The sequence below is a fragment of the Calliphora vicina genome, chromosome 1 (genome assembly GCF_958450345.1).
Source record: "Calliphora vicina chromosome 1, idCalVici1.1, whole genome shotgun sequence".
NCBI lineage: Eukaryota > Metazoa > Arthropoda > Insecta > Diptera > Calliphoridae > Calliphora > Calliphora vicina.
In genome coordinates this window covers 113,481,496-113,501,366 of record NC_088780.1, presented here as the reverse complement: position 1 = coordinate 113,501,366, position 19,871 = coordinate 113,481,496, and the positions used below count along the sequence as shown (strand labels likewise).

Sequence of the window (19,871 nt, the reverse complement as noted above, 5' to 3'; positions counted from 1 at the left end):
AATATCAATCAAAAAAAGGTAAAATTAAAAAACACCATTAAAATAAAAAAATTTAATTTTAAATGAGAAATAAATTGTGATGTCTCTTCTTATTAAAAATTGCATTAAACCTTTTTTGTGTCTAAAATTTTGTGGATTTTATTACGTTTTTCCTCTTCTTTCAAAGTAACAACAAATCGAGTTACGCCTTTTTTATATTAAGCCATCGGTATGTAGTTTTCTTATTTTCACCTATTCTAAAAATTGTCCCGCTTTTCGATTGCTATGACCACACTTAAAAAAGGGGATTTTTTTAAAATTTCCCCGCGATTTTCATTTATTTGGTAAGAGGTGTAGCGAAGCAAGGTGTATATCGCTCTCTCTAATTGTTTATATGTATATTGTAAACTTGTTGATGACTCATTCATAAAACTTTTTTTTTAACTCAGTTACTTTAGTATAACATTAGCAGCTCACATTAATTTTTCTTTTCGTATACATTAGTGTAGGAATGAAAGAGATGCAAGAATATAAACCACAACAAATGATAAGATTAAAAAAAAATTTAACAATAATAAAAACAAATTACAAAAGCTTCGACAATTCCAAGAATTGGTTGAATGTGTTTGAAAAGTTTCTTGTATACATGTAGGTTTACCTACACAACAATACTAAGTACATATTTATATTATTTAATTCCCTCTATTATGAACTTGTATATATTCAAAGCTTTTTTAAACACACCGTTCCCCTTGCTGTGGGAAATTTCAAGCATGTATCTAGATGTCACTACAAACAGTGTGGTTTTTACTTGAATTAGCAATACAAAAAATTATTATAGAATCTACTGGGGTCAAAATGACTGTGTTTTTCGTGATTTTAAAAGTTCAGGGTCATTTGGACCCCAAGTGCTATTAAGGGTTAATTTCCATTATGTTTGCTGTTATTGTAAATTCTAGACTTCATGTTATATTTTCCTTAAGTTTTATCAAAAGCGGCCCAAAAATATATAACATTTCGCTATCTTTCCATTAGAAATTCCAAATATTGAAAAATTTGACCTTTGACCTTCACGATTTAAGGGTTAACGTTTTCCGATTTTAGGAAAACTTTCAGACTATATTTAAAATTACCTGGACTATAATATTCTGAACAGATTTTACTTAAAATTAATAACAGTAAGGAAACTGGGCTCATTCGCCAAAATATGGCCAAAAAATTTGTTTTTCTCGAAAATCGCAAAATTTAAATCACAGGTACGGAAAAACTATATGTGGTATTGTCATACTTTTTCATATTTTTATTCCGTATTATCTTGTCAATAAATTCCCATGTGATGATCAAAAAATTCAGAAATTTCTTTAACAAAATTTTTAAAAATTTTAATTGGAGTTTTGAAACTGCCGTTAAAAAAATATTTTTTTTGGTTATACCTGCGAATAGGTTAATTGTATCCTATGAAGATAAAAACTCATATACAAGTAAATATGGATATATTTTAAGTAAGAATAAACTTTAGTTTTAATATTTCTCAAAATATGTTAATTTTGTTCCACATTTCTTATTGTAGTGGCCTGAGACGCGTTATGGCCTGGCGATTTTTTAATAACTTTAACATTTTTTAACCAATTTTTGTCTTTTATATCTGATTAGAACGACAATTACGTACACATTTCGATTCTTTTAAATTAAATTGCAAAAGTAATTTTTTAATGTCAAAAATTTAAAAAAAAAACTGAAAAAATGCATTTTTTCTCCTTGTAAATGCACCACAAAACTAAATCGAAAGTCGGTACGGGTTGCCCTTCTTAGAACAAGCTAAAAAATGTTTTGGTGGTATTTTAGGTCATTATGAAAGTTTTCATCGGATACCGTTTCAACATTTCAAAAAATTTAATTCCAAGGGACACTCTAATGTACATACCTACATTATAATAGTAACAACAACAGTTTAATTTAATTTTCTTGGACGAAATAATAAAACCAAAACTAAATTAGCTCAATATATTAATGTTCGAAACATAAGCAACTTTTTTGTTGTTGCGATTTCTTATAACGAAAAAACTATATTTTTGAAACAGTTCTTTAAGGCTCGTTTAGTTGAACAAGGAATATTTAAATTTTGATTGTTTCTTTACATTTAGTACCAATTTTTTAGAACTACAGCTGTGGCGCGTACGCGTTACGGAACAGCTTTTAAGCTAATAAATAAATTTCTAATTTGTATAGCTAACAAATAGTTTCGCGATTAATTAAAAGGTATAAAGCTACTGGAACAATAGAGGAATATAATACCGGCGGTCATCCTAGTAAAAACTTCACCGCGAACAGATCGGAAAATCTTCCGTTTAATTAATAAAACCCCTTTATTTCTTCCAAAGATGTTGTGAGTGGGCATAATCTTAATATTAGTTCCAGCACTGTGAGAAAACAATAATTGGAAAATAACTTGTGAAACTTACTGACAAAGAAACATTTAAAAAAGTGATTTGCCTAAATGATAGCAACGTATTAGTTAATTTTCATTACTTTTATGAAATTTTAGGTTGGATTTTTAAAAGCTTACGCAAATTGGACTGTAGCAAAATTGAAAACAGTTTTATTTAGTGACGAGAATGGAGTAAATTTAACTTTTTAAATTCAGATGGAGTAAGCCACGTTCGTTGACCGAAGGGAAAGCGATTACATCCACGTTATTGTAAAGGCACAATAAAGCATGAGGGTGTAAATGTAATGGTGTGGACATTTTAGCGAGTGGAGTTGGCCCTATTGTTGAAATACAAACAAAAGTGGATCGTTTTGTTAACAGGGATATTTTAGCCAACCATATGCTTTAATATGCGGAATGGGAAATGCCACTTCAATGGGGTTTTCAGCATGATAATGGTATTAAAGTCTTGGATTGGCTAGCTCAATCTCCAGACTTGAATCCCATAGAGATCCTTTTCGGAATTTTAAAGCAAAAGGTTTTAGAAATAAGCTGGAGCTGATGAATTGCTTAAAATCAGAGGGGTAATCAATACCAACCACAGTACTAACAAATCGTATGCCAAAACGCTGTACGGAGGTTATAAGAAACAAGGGGTATCCTAGGAAGTACTGAAAGTTGTTATGTTTCGAACAGTAATATATTGAGTTAATTTTGTTTTGATTTTATTATTGCTTTCCATGAAATGGAATTAAACTTTTGTTCTTATTATTAGAATGTAGGTAAATTATACAATATAAATTAAATGTTTTATATTTAATAAAACAACTTAAAAATAATGCATACGACTTTGATTATTTTGTAAGGAAAAGTTGCTTAGGTTTCGAACAATACTGTACATACATATATGTATATATTACTGCAATTTAAATATGGATGTGTATCTGCATTTAGTGTATATGTATATAAATGATGACGATCGATGACTAGACGATTCAATTAGATTGATCAACAATAAATTTTTCGTTATTTTACTCAGAATCAATAACTCCAATAACGGTGAACTTTTGGTCGTTATTTGAATTTTTTATAAAGGAAAAACATAGATTATGGAATTTTAAAGGAGAAACAAGTTTTGAATATAATTAATAGAATACAAAAACATTTATTTTCTTGTAAAATGTTTAAGTATGCTCTCTCTAGTAAAATAAACTAGATTGTGATCGAAATATCATTTAAACTAGATATCGGGCATGTGGAAATGGGCTATAATTTTGTAATACTATTTACTGGGGATTTTTAGGGATAAGAAACTTAACATGACGGATCGCGAAACTAACTCAAAAGCTCTGATTCAGTTTTGGACAAGGTTGGCTAACGATTCAAAACGGGTAAAAGGTAACGTTTATTTGGATTATTTTGCATACGATATTTTGGCCATTTTCGGTAACGGTATTTGGTGTTATTTCAATAACAGTAATTTTGATAAAAGTAAAAATATGTAAGTAGATCGCAATATGTGTATTAATTACTGTGTGTATTTGGATAACGGTATTTTTACTGATTTACTGTTATTTCGGTAACGATAACTGTAATTTTGCACTGATTTGATTTATTAATAAAATTTTCAAGAAATTTCAACATCGTTTCATTTCAATAAACTTAATTGGAAAATAAAAAAATTGTATTTTCTACTACTACTACAACAATGTATGTCGTGTATGTACAAATTTTACTTTTTAATAAAATTTCTAAGAATTAATTTTTTCTGACGAATTTTCTGTTATAGACTTTATCAGTTGATATGATTGATACGTATTTTTAACATAACATAATAAAAGCTTAATATACATACTTGTTTATTAATTATCTATTAATATTACATGCACATGTCTAATACCAATACCATCTTGGCTATGTATTGCAAATGTTTAAGCTTTAGCCAACAAAATTAGCATGACAGTTATATTAGGACAATTAATACATGCGAAATTAAAGTATGCATACAGTGTCTCAAAGTTATAATGTAACAAAACGATATAATCGATAAGAATGTTGCTAAATAATTTTGATTTTTAATAAATATAAAATAATTTTATAATTTATATAAATTCCATATTAAAGCTATTCAATCATATACATACATTTTACATTTTAGAATTTATTTCTAGAAATCCGTTTCTCATTAAAACATAATACAGTATAGAAAATCGTTCTTTAACAAAGGATAATTCTAACAAGATATCATCCATTTTCCAAAGAATTTCCTTAAATATGAGTCATTGCCCTATTAAAAACATACATATATAAAATTCAGAATGGGATTATGGGGGGCTTCTCGATTGAATTTTAAGGATATATTTGAAAATTTGTATTTACGTTTTTGTGTATATTTTTATAGCTAATTTTTACAAACTTAATGTTATATTAATCCTAGACAGTTTTTTATTCTAATGTATTATTCAAAAAAAATTGTATCCAAAATATTGGGTATACAGTGCACTCGCGATAATATGAACACTTTTTACTTCCATAGGGTACTCTAAAATATAAACTTAGTGAACTAAGCTGTTCATATTTTAAAGCTTTTTAAAATATGAACAGCTTATTTTTTTGTGTTTTTAACGTATTTTATTTATATACACAGAGCTGAAAACTAAATCAGCAGGGTAGTGGCTAAATTCTAATTCAACTGCTTAATAATTCCGTTGATGGGAATAAGATGCCATTCGCAAATATGGAAAATCTTGCAAAAGTGAACTGGCCTGGTTTTAATTAGTTCATATTATCGTTGAATTTTGTGCCAATTAGTTGAATTTTGTGCCAACAAAATTAGCCAATTAGTTGAATTTTGTGCCAACAAAGCGTCATGTGCGGGAAGTTTGCTTTACTTCTTTAATTTAAAAAAAGTACCGCTAAAGATCACCGAAGCTTATGCTGAATGTGTTCCATCGGTTTCAACGTGCGAAAGATGTATTGTAGGGTTCAGAAGTGGTGATTTTGACACGGAATAGAAAGATCGCCCATCCCAGCCATACGTGGTATGATATATACGTGGACATGTTCTGATAAAAATTGCGCTCATTTTTGTCCTCCAAAATTATCTTCACGTATATGAGTTATACATACTTGCAGTATGCACAATTAACATATGTAAATAAACAACATCTTGACATATTTATCCTATTACAATTATGAAGAAGTGCGTTTGCATCTTATATGTCCTTTTTTGGAACTTGGAACATTTTCTGTTTCATATCACAAAGTCGAAGTGATAATAATAATTTCAAAATGATCAACCATTCAATTAAATAGTGAATATATCGCACACCCAGTTCAAAAGTGACTCAACTCAACAATTATTTGTCGGGTTATATAAACCGAAAAATTAATTTTACGCCTTAACTATGCACAATACACTTGTTTATCTATACTTAAGATATCAGTGTATTCTGTCGTTGTTAACTATGGCTAAAAAAACGCTAATGTCGCAATTGGTATATGTATATTTATTTTCGATTTCTAAAAAATTTAAAATTTTGAGTTGTGTCACTTTTGATGGGTGTGTGATAGGTATTATATATTTTGTTACATAGTTATACTCAATTCTATTTGACTGAGATATGTAATAATTATGAAATTTTTACATATTTATAGTTATTAAATATTAACCATTCCTGACTACTAAAAACTACAAATTTTAAAGCTACCCAGCAAAAACTTTACTTACCTAGTAAGCCAGCAAGTATAATTGGAGCAAAGCGATAACTACTTATTATTTGACTGAAACACTACTTACCGTTGTTCGAGATTTTTAAAAAATTCAGGGGTCAAGCTTACAAATGTACTTACAATCAGTTGAGAAATAAGTAGTAAATTCACAACAAGAATATGTAGCTAAAAAAAAACACAAAAAATATTGCCTTGTGTGGGAATCGAACAGTCACATTATTTGCTTGTGTTTGATAGTCAAGCTGCTAACTCACTGCTCCATGTACGAGTTATTTTATTGGAAGTTAACAATAGTTTTAACATCAACATATAAATGAATATGATATGAACAAAAAAATTAATGTCTTTGACAGGTGGCGAACCACTAACCTCCCGTTTTCCAGTCAAACACACTAGATAGCTGTGCTAAATGCAAAAGTTCATTACCAGCCTGTATAAAAATAAGTACTTATTCTAGTAAATAAAATAATGTGCTGGGTAACCACCACTCCTTACAAAAGAATGCATGAAATAACTAGTTGTCATTACAAAAATATCAAAACCGGTTAACACGGTTTCGGTTAAAACCGAACACGAAATTCTACTTAAAAAAAAAATTAATTTAATTTTTGGGCAAAATTAAATTTATGATATAATATTCGCTTCAGTTTTTTTTTGTAATTTTTTTTTTTAATTAGTTTATTCTGAGAAAACTTTTTGAAAACAAATTACCTACGTGCTCATAATACTATACATTTTACATCCGTGGTTCAAACCAAGGCGAATTCATATATGAATTCGCCTTGGTTCAAACATAACAAACGAACAAGCAGATGGGAAAATTGTACCTTAAATGATCATCATGTCAAATACCTCTACTTAAGATTTTAAACGAAACGAACAACCATAAACAAAGAAAACAGTATTTTTAATCAAAACATGGGGTTTTTTTATTTTCAGTATTTAGCAACTTAGAGCTTTCAAGCACACAGATACCAACCACCATCCACATGTGCTATACAAAATAAACATGACGTATAACTGTGTGTGCGCGTATCTAAAAAGCTTTCAAACGCACACATAATCAAATCGAATGACTGTGCATACATTTGTATTGAAAAATGAATTTCACAACGAAACTTAGCTGCTGACAAAAGTACAATTTGAACTGTTTGTCTTAAATTCGCATTCGGGCGATACCCAAGTGTTTCAATTTCATAATAATAGTACTAAAAGAAGGAAATATCCCTAAAATTGAGTGATTTTTCAATAAAAGAAGTGAATTTGTTTTAAACAAATTCTAAATGTAAAAAAAAAAATATTAAAAAAAAGAATTAATTCTTAAAAAGTTTTGCTAAAAAAGAAAAGAATAATAATATAGTGAAAAGTTAAACTATAAAATTTTTTACAAGTCATAAAAACGTAGACAAACGTACATATAGTATAGACGTGTGTTATTTTTATTTTGAAATTTTTTGTTGTTTAAAACAACACAACGCAATTAAATAAAATCAAAGTTATTTTTTTTTTTTGGAAACGTTTAGAGGAAATTTTCGATAAATTTCCTCAAACCGCGCTCGTAAAGTTTAGTTATTACGAAGGGTTTTTTAATAAACCCAATTAATAAAGGCGACTACTTAAGTTATATAATTGTAAGTAAACTTAAATTATGCTCTTAAATTTTATTAACATTTAGAAAGTTATATGTTAGAACGTAATTTAACATGTTTTTTTTTTTATCTGTGACAAACATACATAAATACTTATGAGTAGACTACATTCCATAAGTGTGTAAATTTATATATGTATGTATGTAGTACCTACAATATTGAACAGTTTCTGTTGAAATTTTTAATTTTTTTTTTTTGGTTTGTGGGATTTTACGTTTTTTTTGGTGTTTAAAACCAAAACAAGTCGTGTTTTTTTTCTTTTGTTAATGTTTAAATTTGCACTTTGCATTTAAAAATACTGTACGTACTCGTACCTACGAATGAATACAACTTGTTCTATACGTTAAAAAACACATGACGCCATTTTGGCCGGCTGCCATATTGTCGTGTTGTTTGTGTTTAATAAAATTACGTTTTCATAAAAATGTTATTGTTTTCAACAATATGGATGTAAAATTTGTATAATTTCTTTTTTCAGCCAAATGTAAACTGTAATTATCTATAATTACTTGTTATACCGAATTAAATTTTTTTTTAACATTTGGAAAAACCTTAAAAGCTTTTTTTTAATTAATATACATACATATTTGATAAAAAAAATGGTAGATAGTATTTGTTTAATACTTTTAAAAGCTTTATTTAATGACAATATGTTTTTGCAAAATACCTGGTAAAGATAATAATTTAAGTTAGTAATGTGATTTGTATATGCACGTTCATAAAATATAGTGGTTAATAATATTATTCGTTCAATTGATGATGAAATAAATATTTTATAAATTAAGTACATATGTAATATCAAAATACATAAACGATTACAAAAATACTTTATTTCTAAAATGAAAACGAAACCCTAAAGTTATATGAAATGTAATGAACCATTTTATCATAATATAAAACTGATGGCGTTTTCTTTTCTGGGAAAAAAATATTGTCCAACCAAATTCATACAATGCAGTGGTTACTAATATTATTCGTACATTTGTGTAAATGATGAAGAAATAAACATTTGTTGAATTGCTAGCAATATATTTCCAAAATGAAAAGTTTTGACCAAAAAAAAATTGGAAAAATATTTGTAAATTTTTTTAAATTTGAATGAAAAGTATACAATTGTAATTTTGTAATTTTTTAAAAGATTTTCGTTTCATTTTGTAAAACTTTATTCCTTAATTATAATGGAATACAAAAATATACTGATCCTTAAACCATATTGTAAAAATGGCAGTCATTTTGTTTCTATTGTAAATTTATTAGGCTAACATTTTTAAAAAAGAAAAAGCCCTAAATTTATTAGGCATTATTATAAGGTTTATTAGGCATTATATAAGGTTTAAAATTCAAAACATAATATTGAAAATAAAATAATTCTAGTCCGATGTGTATTAATTAGAGTATCCAAAACGGTCAACCGGTTTTTCATCTTTGTAAACTCCACCGGTTTCGGTTTTTTTAACTTTTCGGTTTTTTGACAAACCGGTTTTTGTAAGTCGGTTAACCGGTTTTAATGAAATATATATTCTAAAGCTCATTCAAACATATTTATGAAAAACTTTGATACCATTTTTAAAAATATTGATTTATTTTATAGAAAATTGTAGCATTTTCCAACATTTCGTAAAAGATATAAAATAATTGCATAAAGAATTCAAAAATGCTAAATTTCCATTAAATAAAAATTTAATATAAACCGGTTAACCGGTTTTTTGAAGACAAAAACCGAAACCGGTTTTTTTCAAAAAAAACACTTTTTCGGTTAAACCGGAAACCGGTTTTATGAATTTGCTGGTTTTTTGGACACTCTAGTATTGATTCTAGTGAGTATGCAATTTTTTATTAATGGTTTTCAAGTTTCCTATTTCCTGAAAAACAGTAATATTTTGGAAGATTTACAAGAATAACGAATTTCACCCCAGCAATGATAAGAAGAAAGCCTAAAATCTAATGTCATATTTTAAAGATTCTTTTGAGACCTTAAAACCTCAGAAAAAGCCATTTTAAAAATTATGTTTTATATTTGAAATAACCAAATTTTAACACCTTCATATTATACAAATAATCACTTATATGCGTCACTGTACTTTGCTTATCTTTTCAATTTATTTTTCAATAGAAATAAACTCATGTATACATGGAATAAATTATGGAAATAAAACAAAGTCATTTACTATTTATATTTTTTGTTAAGTATCTCTATACATTGAATGTTTGCTAATCAATTAATTATTTTTTCTACGAATTTGTTTTTATGATTTCCAAGAAATCAACATTTATCTAGATTTTTACAAAAAAGTGAAAATATTTAAAACAAAAATGTTATATAATTATGAATTTGAAAGTCCACGTATAATTTTTCATTGAAATATAATTTTTTTTTATCATATCCGAATTTTGTCAATATTTTAGCTTGAATTTCAGAGATTTTGAATAAATCGTTGATTTTTGTTAATTGATCAGAATCAGAATATTTAAAATAAAGCTGTAGGATAAATAAATATCGAAACTACATTACGTACCTGGGGGGTTACTCCCTAATTCGATTCGAATGGAAATCTTTTCGAATTACAAAGTAGTTCGTACACATTTTCGAACATATTCGTTTTCGGATTGAGTTACGCAGTAACCGCCCTGAATTCTTTGGCGGCGTATAGACTTTTTTTAAGTGCATAAAGTACTGTTTCTGTAGACATATGTATTAACTGATATTAATATTAAAGTCCTACATAAGGACATTAAATTTTTATTCTGCGAGCTTAACCTAAAACTCTTTCTATAATAATCCCTGTTTTTAAACTTCTCAAATAAATGTTAATATTTATACTCCTTTTACTATTTATTTTAAAATTTATCAAAAATACATTTTATGAATGTTGTCGAAAGGGTTAATAATGTATGATTAATTTTGAAATCTGAAATTATTATTCGTTTAGTGCCTTTGTTATTAATTAATTATTTTTATTTTTATCGTTACAGTTTGAAGGGAATTTGCGTCTAAGACTCATTTCAGAGCAAGTTTAGAGGTCCCTTACAATTTCATTGTTTCTTTCCAACGGTGAATTAAAAGTAAGTATACTTGAAATTTTTCAAATATGTATATAATTTAGAATAAGAAATATAGTATCCGATTGGTAGAACCATGTAATAACTACCCACTCCTTAAAATTAATGCACCCATTAAAAAAAAAAAATAAGAAAAAATTAAAAAAAAGTACAAAACAAACAAAGAAAAAATTAAAAAAAAAACAAAAACAATAAAAAAATATGAAAAAAAAATAAAAAAAAACAAAAAAGGTAAAAAAAACTAAAAAAAATAAAAAACAAACAAAAAAAAATAAAAAAAAAGGAAAAAAATAAAAAAAAACAAAAAAAATATGAAAAAATTAAAGAAAAAATAATAAAATAAAAAGAAATACAAAAAAAAATCAAATAAAAACATACATACCATAAGAAAAAATATCGAAAAAAGCAAAAATACCAACCAACATTTTGACTAAATCCATCCACTCATAAATCATTTGTCACGAAAATGTATATTTTTTATATATAATTGTCAAAACAATCCTTTTTGCTAAAGGACCTTCAATAATATGGTATTTTTATTTGTTTTTTCTTCCACAAAACGCAATTGCTCCACTCATTATGTCAACTCTATTTCCTAAATACAATTTGTTGTCAAAAACAAATCGTTGTTTATTATGCCGCTATAAAATCAATAAATAAACAAAACCCTATTTGAACTGTACTGTATTCTTTTATAAAATACAAATATCTGTTGTCCGTTTGTTATTATACATGTATTCTCTTTTTGTTGGAATTTCGAATAAATAAATATAATTCAATTGAACCCCTGAAGCCAAGATCAAAATGGCATTCAACACTGAAATCCAAGCAAGCCAATCACGGCCCCAAACCATCAACAACAAGCAGATTAACAAAAATAGAGCAATTAGAACCGGAGCGACAGAAACAGGTGCAACATACGATTACGATAACAACAAGTTCAGAAAAGTCAGAAAGCATAATATTGATGATCCAGGAACCCCAACAACCAGAAATTATCGAAATTCCGTTGGCAAACCCAATGAGTACAACAGTAAACAGTTTGAGCAAGAACCCATTATTGAACAAGGACAACAACAGTCAGAAAAATCAAAACAACAACAAAAGTCAAAGAACTTTAATTCAAATACCACAACAAAATTCGAAACCAAGAATATTTTTGCTTACCAGGCCTTCGAAAGCGCAACTGGTTCGGTTAGAAACTCAAACAGTGCGACCCCACCCCCAGAGAAATTTGAATTTATCACAACTCCACCACCCTCAGAAAACGGCAACTGTAACAAGCCAGACGCAAACAAAAATCATAAGAATACCCTTTTTACCAAGGTCTCAAGTGCAAACGTTTTCAGTGAAAAGCAACACAAACCAAGTGCTAAAGAAAGATTCGAAAGTTCAATATCTGAACGACAGTCAATATTCCGATCACACCCAACAGGAGGTGATTCAGGACCCAATAACGCTCCAACAAGCAAATACCAATCAGTTGTCTCCCACATCAGTGGAGACCAGCAGCGATCAGTTGCAAACACAGCCAGAAAGCGTCAAGAATACAATAGCGAAAAGTACAGTGAACAATTTGAATTTGTCAGCGAACAAAAGCAAAATAATACAATCCCCAGCCAAAGCGCATTCAGAAATACCATTGACATTGGCATCAATGGCCGGCATAGAGTTGACAGGTGCCGATATGTCCCTTTCACAAGCGGATATGAGTGGAGCAATGCCGCCTACTGCTACAGTTGAAGAGATAAATGTTCCGGTATTCATAGATGGTGAGTACTGTGTATGTACATGGTTTGGCATACTCGAAACCTGCACTCGATCTCTGCGAAAAAGTTAAAAGTTTTTTTGGTTTTTTTACTTTTTCAACGAGTGACAGTGCGTCAGAGTTGTCCTTATCATGGTTATGTGTGTATAAATGTGTTTTTAATCTATAAAAAGCACGACATAAACTCATCATGAATGTCATTCATGGACCGTGGACTGTTTAATATTCACTCACTATATTTTACATTTATTGCTTTTTTTTGACCCGGACTCAAAAGAGTTTCAAGAGTTTTAGGCATAAAACAATCAAAAATATCACATAAAAAATCACAGTGCAATGAACCATTCGTAAGTGAAAACCATGGAACAAATGATGGCCCATAAAATATGGTTGGATGTTAAAACCGATGATAAAGATGATGCAAGAGTTAGGTGCCAAGGTACTGGTGTAAAGCAGTAGAGTACATGCAAATTGCACTGAGCAATATTTGATTTTTTGTGTGAATTCTGATGAGTATATTTTCTTTAAATTTTTTTTCGATTCATCATCGTCTAAATTAATTTGAACTAAAGTAAATTATATGCGAACTTAAAGACCATTTAAACTGACAATACATTTATAAGACCTGCTCATTAATTTAATAACTTTCTCTTGAAAGAGTACAATTTTGTTCTTTAGTATCTTGATCTAATTGAGGACATACATTTTAGAGTTAATCGTATAATGGTCACCCGTACCAGAAATCGATTAAAAGTTGTAAAATTTTTTAACGTTTCATTTATTAAGGGCAGGTCTCTAAACATATATACATATATATAACATATAGTGAGTATTTTATAATAACGTTAACGATAATTTCTATATTTTTGGAAGAAATCAAATATTCTAGTTCAGGAAAATAGCTGAAAATCGACTAAATACTTTAAAATTGTGTATGTTTTCTTTAATATCTCGTACTAAATAAAATTTTAAGAAGTTTGCAATTAATTTATTCCCCTGTTCTGTAAACCGTGTAACGTGTTCTGTAAATCAAATCCACATGATGGCCGCTGCACACAATCATTGTTTTCAAAAATCGCTCAAACGCTGAAAATGAGAGTAATAAATAATTTCAAAACTCTAAACAGATTTTCTTAATTGCTTTTTTATCCAAACATTTTTAACTTTTACTAGATTTTCACCACGTATTCCTTCCTTTTACTCAACTGGATCAACTAACAATACAAAAAAAAAAATTGAACAAACCTATTTAGAAAAGTAATTTTGAAAATTTACCATACATAGTGGATTAATTCATATACAGTTACGAACTATGTAGATAATAGCAGTACCACTAAATTTTGAAATATTTTAACTTTTTTCACAGTGTATTGTGTTTGACATGCAGAAGAAAGTGGATGTCGAATACATTGCCTACAGCCTGAACCTTCAAATAAAACAAAATATTGCGATATTTCCTTGCAAACTACTCGGCATTCAGCTTACTCCAAACGGGTACCACTATCGTAACTGTTACAAAGTAAAAGACATCATGTAAATATAATATGTGTAGGTCAATTAAATCAGGATTAATTTCTAATGCGTTTTGAACGCATTAGTTATTTGACTTGAAAAATACTGAAAACATTTAACTTGTTTACAATTTATTAACGAATTTTAATTAAATTTGGTAGAAATAGTAACAATTTTAATGTAATTACATTACTAAATTTCGAACGGAACATGTTCGATTTGTGTTCACTGATCTGTAACAATTTAAGCACCATGTTTAAGTGAAGAATAAGTCAAATAACTAGTTCTATTTTCTTCACCAAAGGTTGCGAATGCAAACGTTATAAGGAAAGAGAAAGTTTTAAATTAAACCCTGTAATATTTCGTTTTTAAAAAGTTACATATATTTAAAATTACTTATAAACGTTGTAAAATTTGTTGTATTTTTTGCTATTTAACACTTTTCGCACATAAAATCATATTTTACGTCACTTTAACATATTGTTGTGAAATTCAAGCACACTACAACAACCAAATGAGACACCAAAAGATAAGGGGAGTAAAAAAGAAAAAGAGTTTAAAAAAAAATATCTCGTATGTTTTTAAAATACACACCAGGAAAAATATAAAAACAATTTATTTGTTTTGTATTTTCATTGCAAACACAATTTGATTTCATAATTTTTTTACAATAATTACACTCTCTCTCTATTTGTTCTCTAAATATATTTGTTTGTGCTCTTCAAATCAAATCAACTCAGCCTACAGGTGGGAGTTGATTGGTCTCGCATTTTTCACTACTATTTAATGAGAGACGGGGAATTACCCAAATAATATACAAAAAATACCGGTACTACCAACATGTTGCAACAGCAGCAGTTGTACTTGTACAAACGCCAATCAACCCCCTATTGTAGTTTTGTAGGTCAATATCTATAAGAATTTAATGATCGTTTTTCTTATCATGCGCATTTCAAAAGAGATTTTTGTATTTATTTTTAAATTAATCAATTATGTGTCGTGGGTTTATTTACACGAGCATGGAAAATAATTGACCGAATGTCTACAAAATGGAGTTAATAAAACACGAACTACATAGTTAATAATACATATGTACATACATATGTATGTACTTGTTTGTATTGGTTAAAAGGAGAACTAACAAAATGTTAGTCATACGAAGTGATAACAATAAATGATGTTTTAATTTCTTTCTTTGTATCTATTTGTCCAAATATGTATCTACTCAAAATCTATTCTACAACTTTATTAGATTGTGTGTTAATTTGCCAGTATCAAAAATATGGTGAATTTGGTCATAAATATTATCAGTAAAATCTGAAAATAAATAATTTTAGTGATAAAAATTATGTTAAATATTAATTGGTCAATTCGTAAAGTTTAATTATCAAATTTTGGTAAATGCTGGTTTTCTTTAACAGCTCTTTTTATAACAGGACCTATCATAACAATAATAAATAACTTGAGGACTAATTAAAACACAAATTTACAATGGAATCGCCATGTCCCTTAATATTTCCACTGATTTATACCTATACGATTTTCTAAAGATTTCACAGATCACCATGATCTTTAATATTTTCAATGATTAATTTCATAAAAATATTAGGGATTTTAGCTAAAATTATTGACTCAGACTCAGGTTCTTCTATCTGATCCTTCAATATTCATAAATTAACTTATTCTAAAAATAAGTGTTTCCAAATTACATACATTGTAGCATATTTACCCACTTATTCGTATGGAAATGTTATTTTATAAACCTTGGATAAAATAACAAGTAACTCCCATTAACACGAAGTCTAGGCCATAACCAGACTTATAGTTATACTGTCGGTTAAAAATATTTTTGTATTAAAACTGTCAGTTTAACTATTAGTTAATACATAACCAGACTTCGTGTTACTATATTAACGAGCTATATTAACGAAAGTTTAGTAATGTTGAAATTTTTAATTTCAATGTGAGACAATATTAATTTAATGTTGAAAATTATTGATTTATCGTATTTCAATAAAATGTTTCTATTATAATGAACATTATTGAATTAATATGACGTATTCTTATTTTTAAGTTGTAGCATTTCCCTGAGTGTATTTACATGTTATTGACCATTTAGCATTTGTTTAGCTTTTCTTACTAAAGATCGATTTTGGTAAAAGAAATTGAGTGATTTATCGATTACTAATCGGGGTCGTTTTTCAATTTATCGTTTAATAACAAATACATTTTAGATTTTCTCGATTAATCGTTTATTTACAAATAAATTTTAGAATTTTTTCGATTGATAAATCTGCGGGAATATCGTCACCTAAAATGCAAAATAACGTATCATCAAAAAATTCGAAATTGATTTTGTTATTGATTACGATTCACTACATCATATTACATACATATGTATAATTTTGTCATTCTGTTTGTAATTTCCACAGTATAAAAAAAATTTTAAATTTAAAAAAAAAATTAGGCCCTAATTTTGTAAATCACGTCACCAAAGTGATATTTATATGGAAAGGAAAAACTAAATTTCAAAAATTTTGAAAATTTGTTTTTGTTTTATATACAAAATTTTCAAATTATGAAAGGCAAATCAACGTTTGAATTTTGGTGCGTTTGTTCTGTTAAGAATTTGTATATATGTAAAACAAATTTTTGAAATTTTATTTTTGCTTTCCATATAAATATCACTTTGTGAAGTGATTTACAAAATTAGGGCCTTAATTTTAAAATAACAATTCGAAAAAAAAATTTAAAAAACAACTTCGGGGAAAAAATGTTTACCTAAAAATATTTAAAATTTGTATTTTGAAGTATAATTTGGTGAAGGGTATATAAATTCGGTACAGCTGAATATAGCTCTCTTACTTGTTATTATTCAGATTTATTATACTAGATAAAAAACAGAAATATATCTTTTTATAACCTTCACCACGAGTGGTAAGTGTATATAAGTTTGTCATTCCGTTTTTAATTTCAGAAGTCCTGGTTCGGTTGTATTTATATCGGTTGTATATATTACCAACAATGGGAGAATTCGAGAAAAAAAAATGTATGTTATTTACATGGACAATGAAAATAAAGATAATTAACAATATTTATAAATAATTTATAAATAAAATGAATAAATAAATAAATAAATAAAATATAAATTTTTGTAAACATTTTTCCACCAAACATTTTGTTGTGAAATTTTTTTACCAAAAATGTTTTTTCGCTAACATTTTTATAGGTATATAAGGTTCGTTATATCCGAATATAACACTCTAACTTCTTTTAATAGTTATTGTAGTAGGCTGTTTATCATATGTCGGTAATTTTTAATAAACAAAATTTTTCCTAAATACACTTTCTCACCACTTAGGTTCTGATAACTGAGTTAGATCTTTGACAGGAGAGTTTCGGCTCTGTGTATATTTCTCTATTGTTTAAACTATGATTTTTTGGAACACCTCAATTGAAAAACTTTGATTTTTCAGTAAAATGTATATATTTTACCAAAATCATTTCCATACATACATAACTGGAATCTAGGCTAAATTTTTAACTGTTCCTCATACATCTGTTCAAGTAATATATGAATTTTATATCAATACTTATTTTGGGAGTATGCTTATCTTAAAAATTGCGACAAAATTTCCTGAGATGAATATCTTTGTTTAACATTACAAATTAATGGCTTGTTTATTTGAGATTTTTTTCTTCACTATTTCTATTCATATAAACAAATTTTTATATTTATATGTAGCTTGAAAATAAATTTATTTGAGTATTCGACAATTATTGATCGAATAATTTTTTAATCTAAACTGAAAAATATTGATTATTTGAATATTTTTTATTGCAATGACAACCCTAGTTTATACTCTAGTTTTTTGATTTTGTAAATTTTTTTTGATCTTTGAAGCTTGAAATAATAAAATTTTTAAGTTTTTTTTTATAAAAAAAAATTACAAAAACCAAGTTTTTCACAAAAAAATAGTTTTTCATAAATAATTAGTATTTCATAGAATATAGTTCTCATAAAAAACCAAGTTTTTCATAAAAATTAAGGTTTTCCTAAAACACCAAGTTTTTCCTAAAGAATCAAGTACACATATGTTTTTTACAAAAAAAAAATAACATTTAAAAAAGAACATATTTTTTTTAAAAAAAAAACTTTTTCATAACAAATAAAGTTTTTCATAAATACATATGTAGGTATGTTACATAATATAACAATAAAAGGTAGAATCACTACAAAATATGTTCTCAATTCTACATGCCTTGAATTGTCAGACTAATATAAAATAAAAAATAAAAGTACAATTGAAAAAAAACATCAAAAATTAACTAAATTGAAAAATATTTTAAATTCAATTTAAATGTTTATTTGAACAAAATGTAAGATTTATAAAATGTCCTGAAAATAAAATTAAAGAATGGAGTGCAGCCTGCGGTGTTGAGCTGAAGAAACACTCACGGATTTGCATGCATCATTTCAATGACTCCGATTATATTTCAAATATAAACCAAATATTTCTCAATTTTCATTTGTTATTATTCGTATTTTTGGATTTCTGTTTTTTATTTTTCTATTATTTGACGTAACAAGGCATAGCATTTTAAACTCTCTCCCTAGTGATTCTACCTTCTAATGGTTGTATCATGGGTATGTTATAGTTTTTTAACAAAAAAAAGAAAATATTTAAAAAGACGAATTTTTTACAACAGTTTTTCATAAAAACTAAATTCATCACCCACATTTTGTAAAACTGGACGATTGGACTACAATTTTGCATAAAACTAATTTTAGATACTAGGGAACAAAATTATATGTATAGTAGGGCGGGTCGATTTGTAGAGACTCAAAAAAATCACCCTAGTGACAAGGAAAATCGTATTCTAGGGATCAAAATAAGGAACTTTGCCCAAGGAACCATAACTCTAAAATGAATTCTGATTCTGATTTTTCAAAATTTGACTAAGGATATTTTTCCAAATTTGTTTATTATGACACGAACGCCATTTTGAGCTTGTTGAATACTCCGCTACTTAAGCACGATATTCGTTTTAATCATTTCGCTCATTGCGAGCAAAAGTTATGTTGGTTTAAAGTTTAAACTAAATCTTAAAGATATGTAAAGCTATGCTGATTCTCATAGACGCATGATTAACACAGTACAACACATGATTTTGGGACTCAATTCTGTCAATTGCACGTGAAAGTAGCCCCAAAAATAAGAACTTCTGCAACATTAGTTTTGTCAAGTTGGCTGCCGTAGTAATTTTTTTTATTGAGCAAAAATGGGTTAAAAATTTAAAAAATGGGCATGTTTGCGATTTTTAAGGCACTGAATGCACTTTTTTTCTCCTATTCAATATCTACAACTTTGCTTCGGCCACAAAAGAGATATTCCGTACGGTATACCGAGATATATGTGGAAAAAGTGATAAAAATCCACCTTGAGCAAAAAATTCGTATGGCCATTAAATTATTACGGCAGCCAACTTGACATAACTAATGATGCAGAAGTTTTAATTTTTGGGGCTACTTTCACGTGTAATTGTCAGAATTGAGTCCCAAAGCAATGAACTGAAAAATGTTGTGCTGTGTAATATTATTTATTACCTACATCACATTTATATTTATCATACGCTCTATAAGCAAAATTTATGTGCCACTAGCATGGATGGGTCGGTCCTCCAAAGTTAGTGGCTGTCGGTCATACTTTTAGACTCAATTGCGGCACTTTAAATGGGTAAT

General features: G+C 27.7%; 1 protein-coding gene across 2 annotated transcripts in view; it reads left to right on the top strand.

Moving 5' to 3' along the window:
* Xrp1 overlaps positions 1-19,871 on the top strand; it is a 34,297-nt gene that overhangs the window by 9,050 nt on the left and 5,376 nt on the right. Inside the window, exons 1-3 of one of the 2 annotated variants that reach the window (XM_065515563.1) lie at positions 7,195-7,770; positions 10,762-10,851; positions 11,642-12,620. In XM_065515563.1, the coding sequence (XP_065371635.1) occupies positions 11,816-12,620 (805 nt within the window). In that variant the 5' untranslated portion in view covers positions 7,195-7,770; positions 10,762-10,851; positions 11,642-11,815. Of the gene's footprint in view, positions 1-7,194; positions 7,771-10,761; positions 10,852-11,641; positions 12,621-19,871 lie in introns of those variants that run through there. The other variant, XM_065515565.1, reaches the window with a different exon arrangement.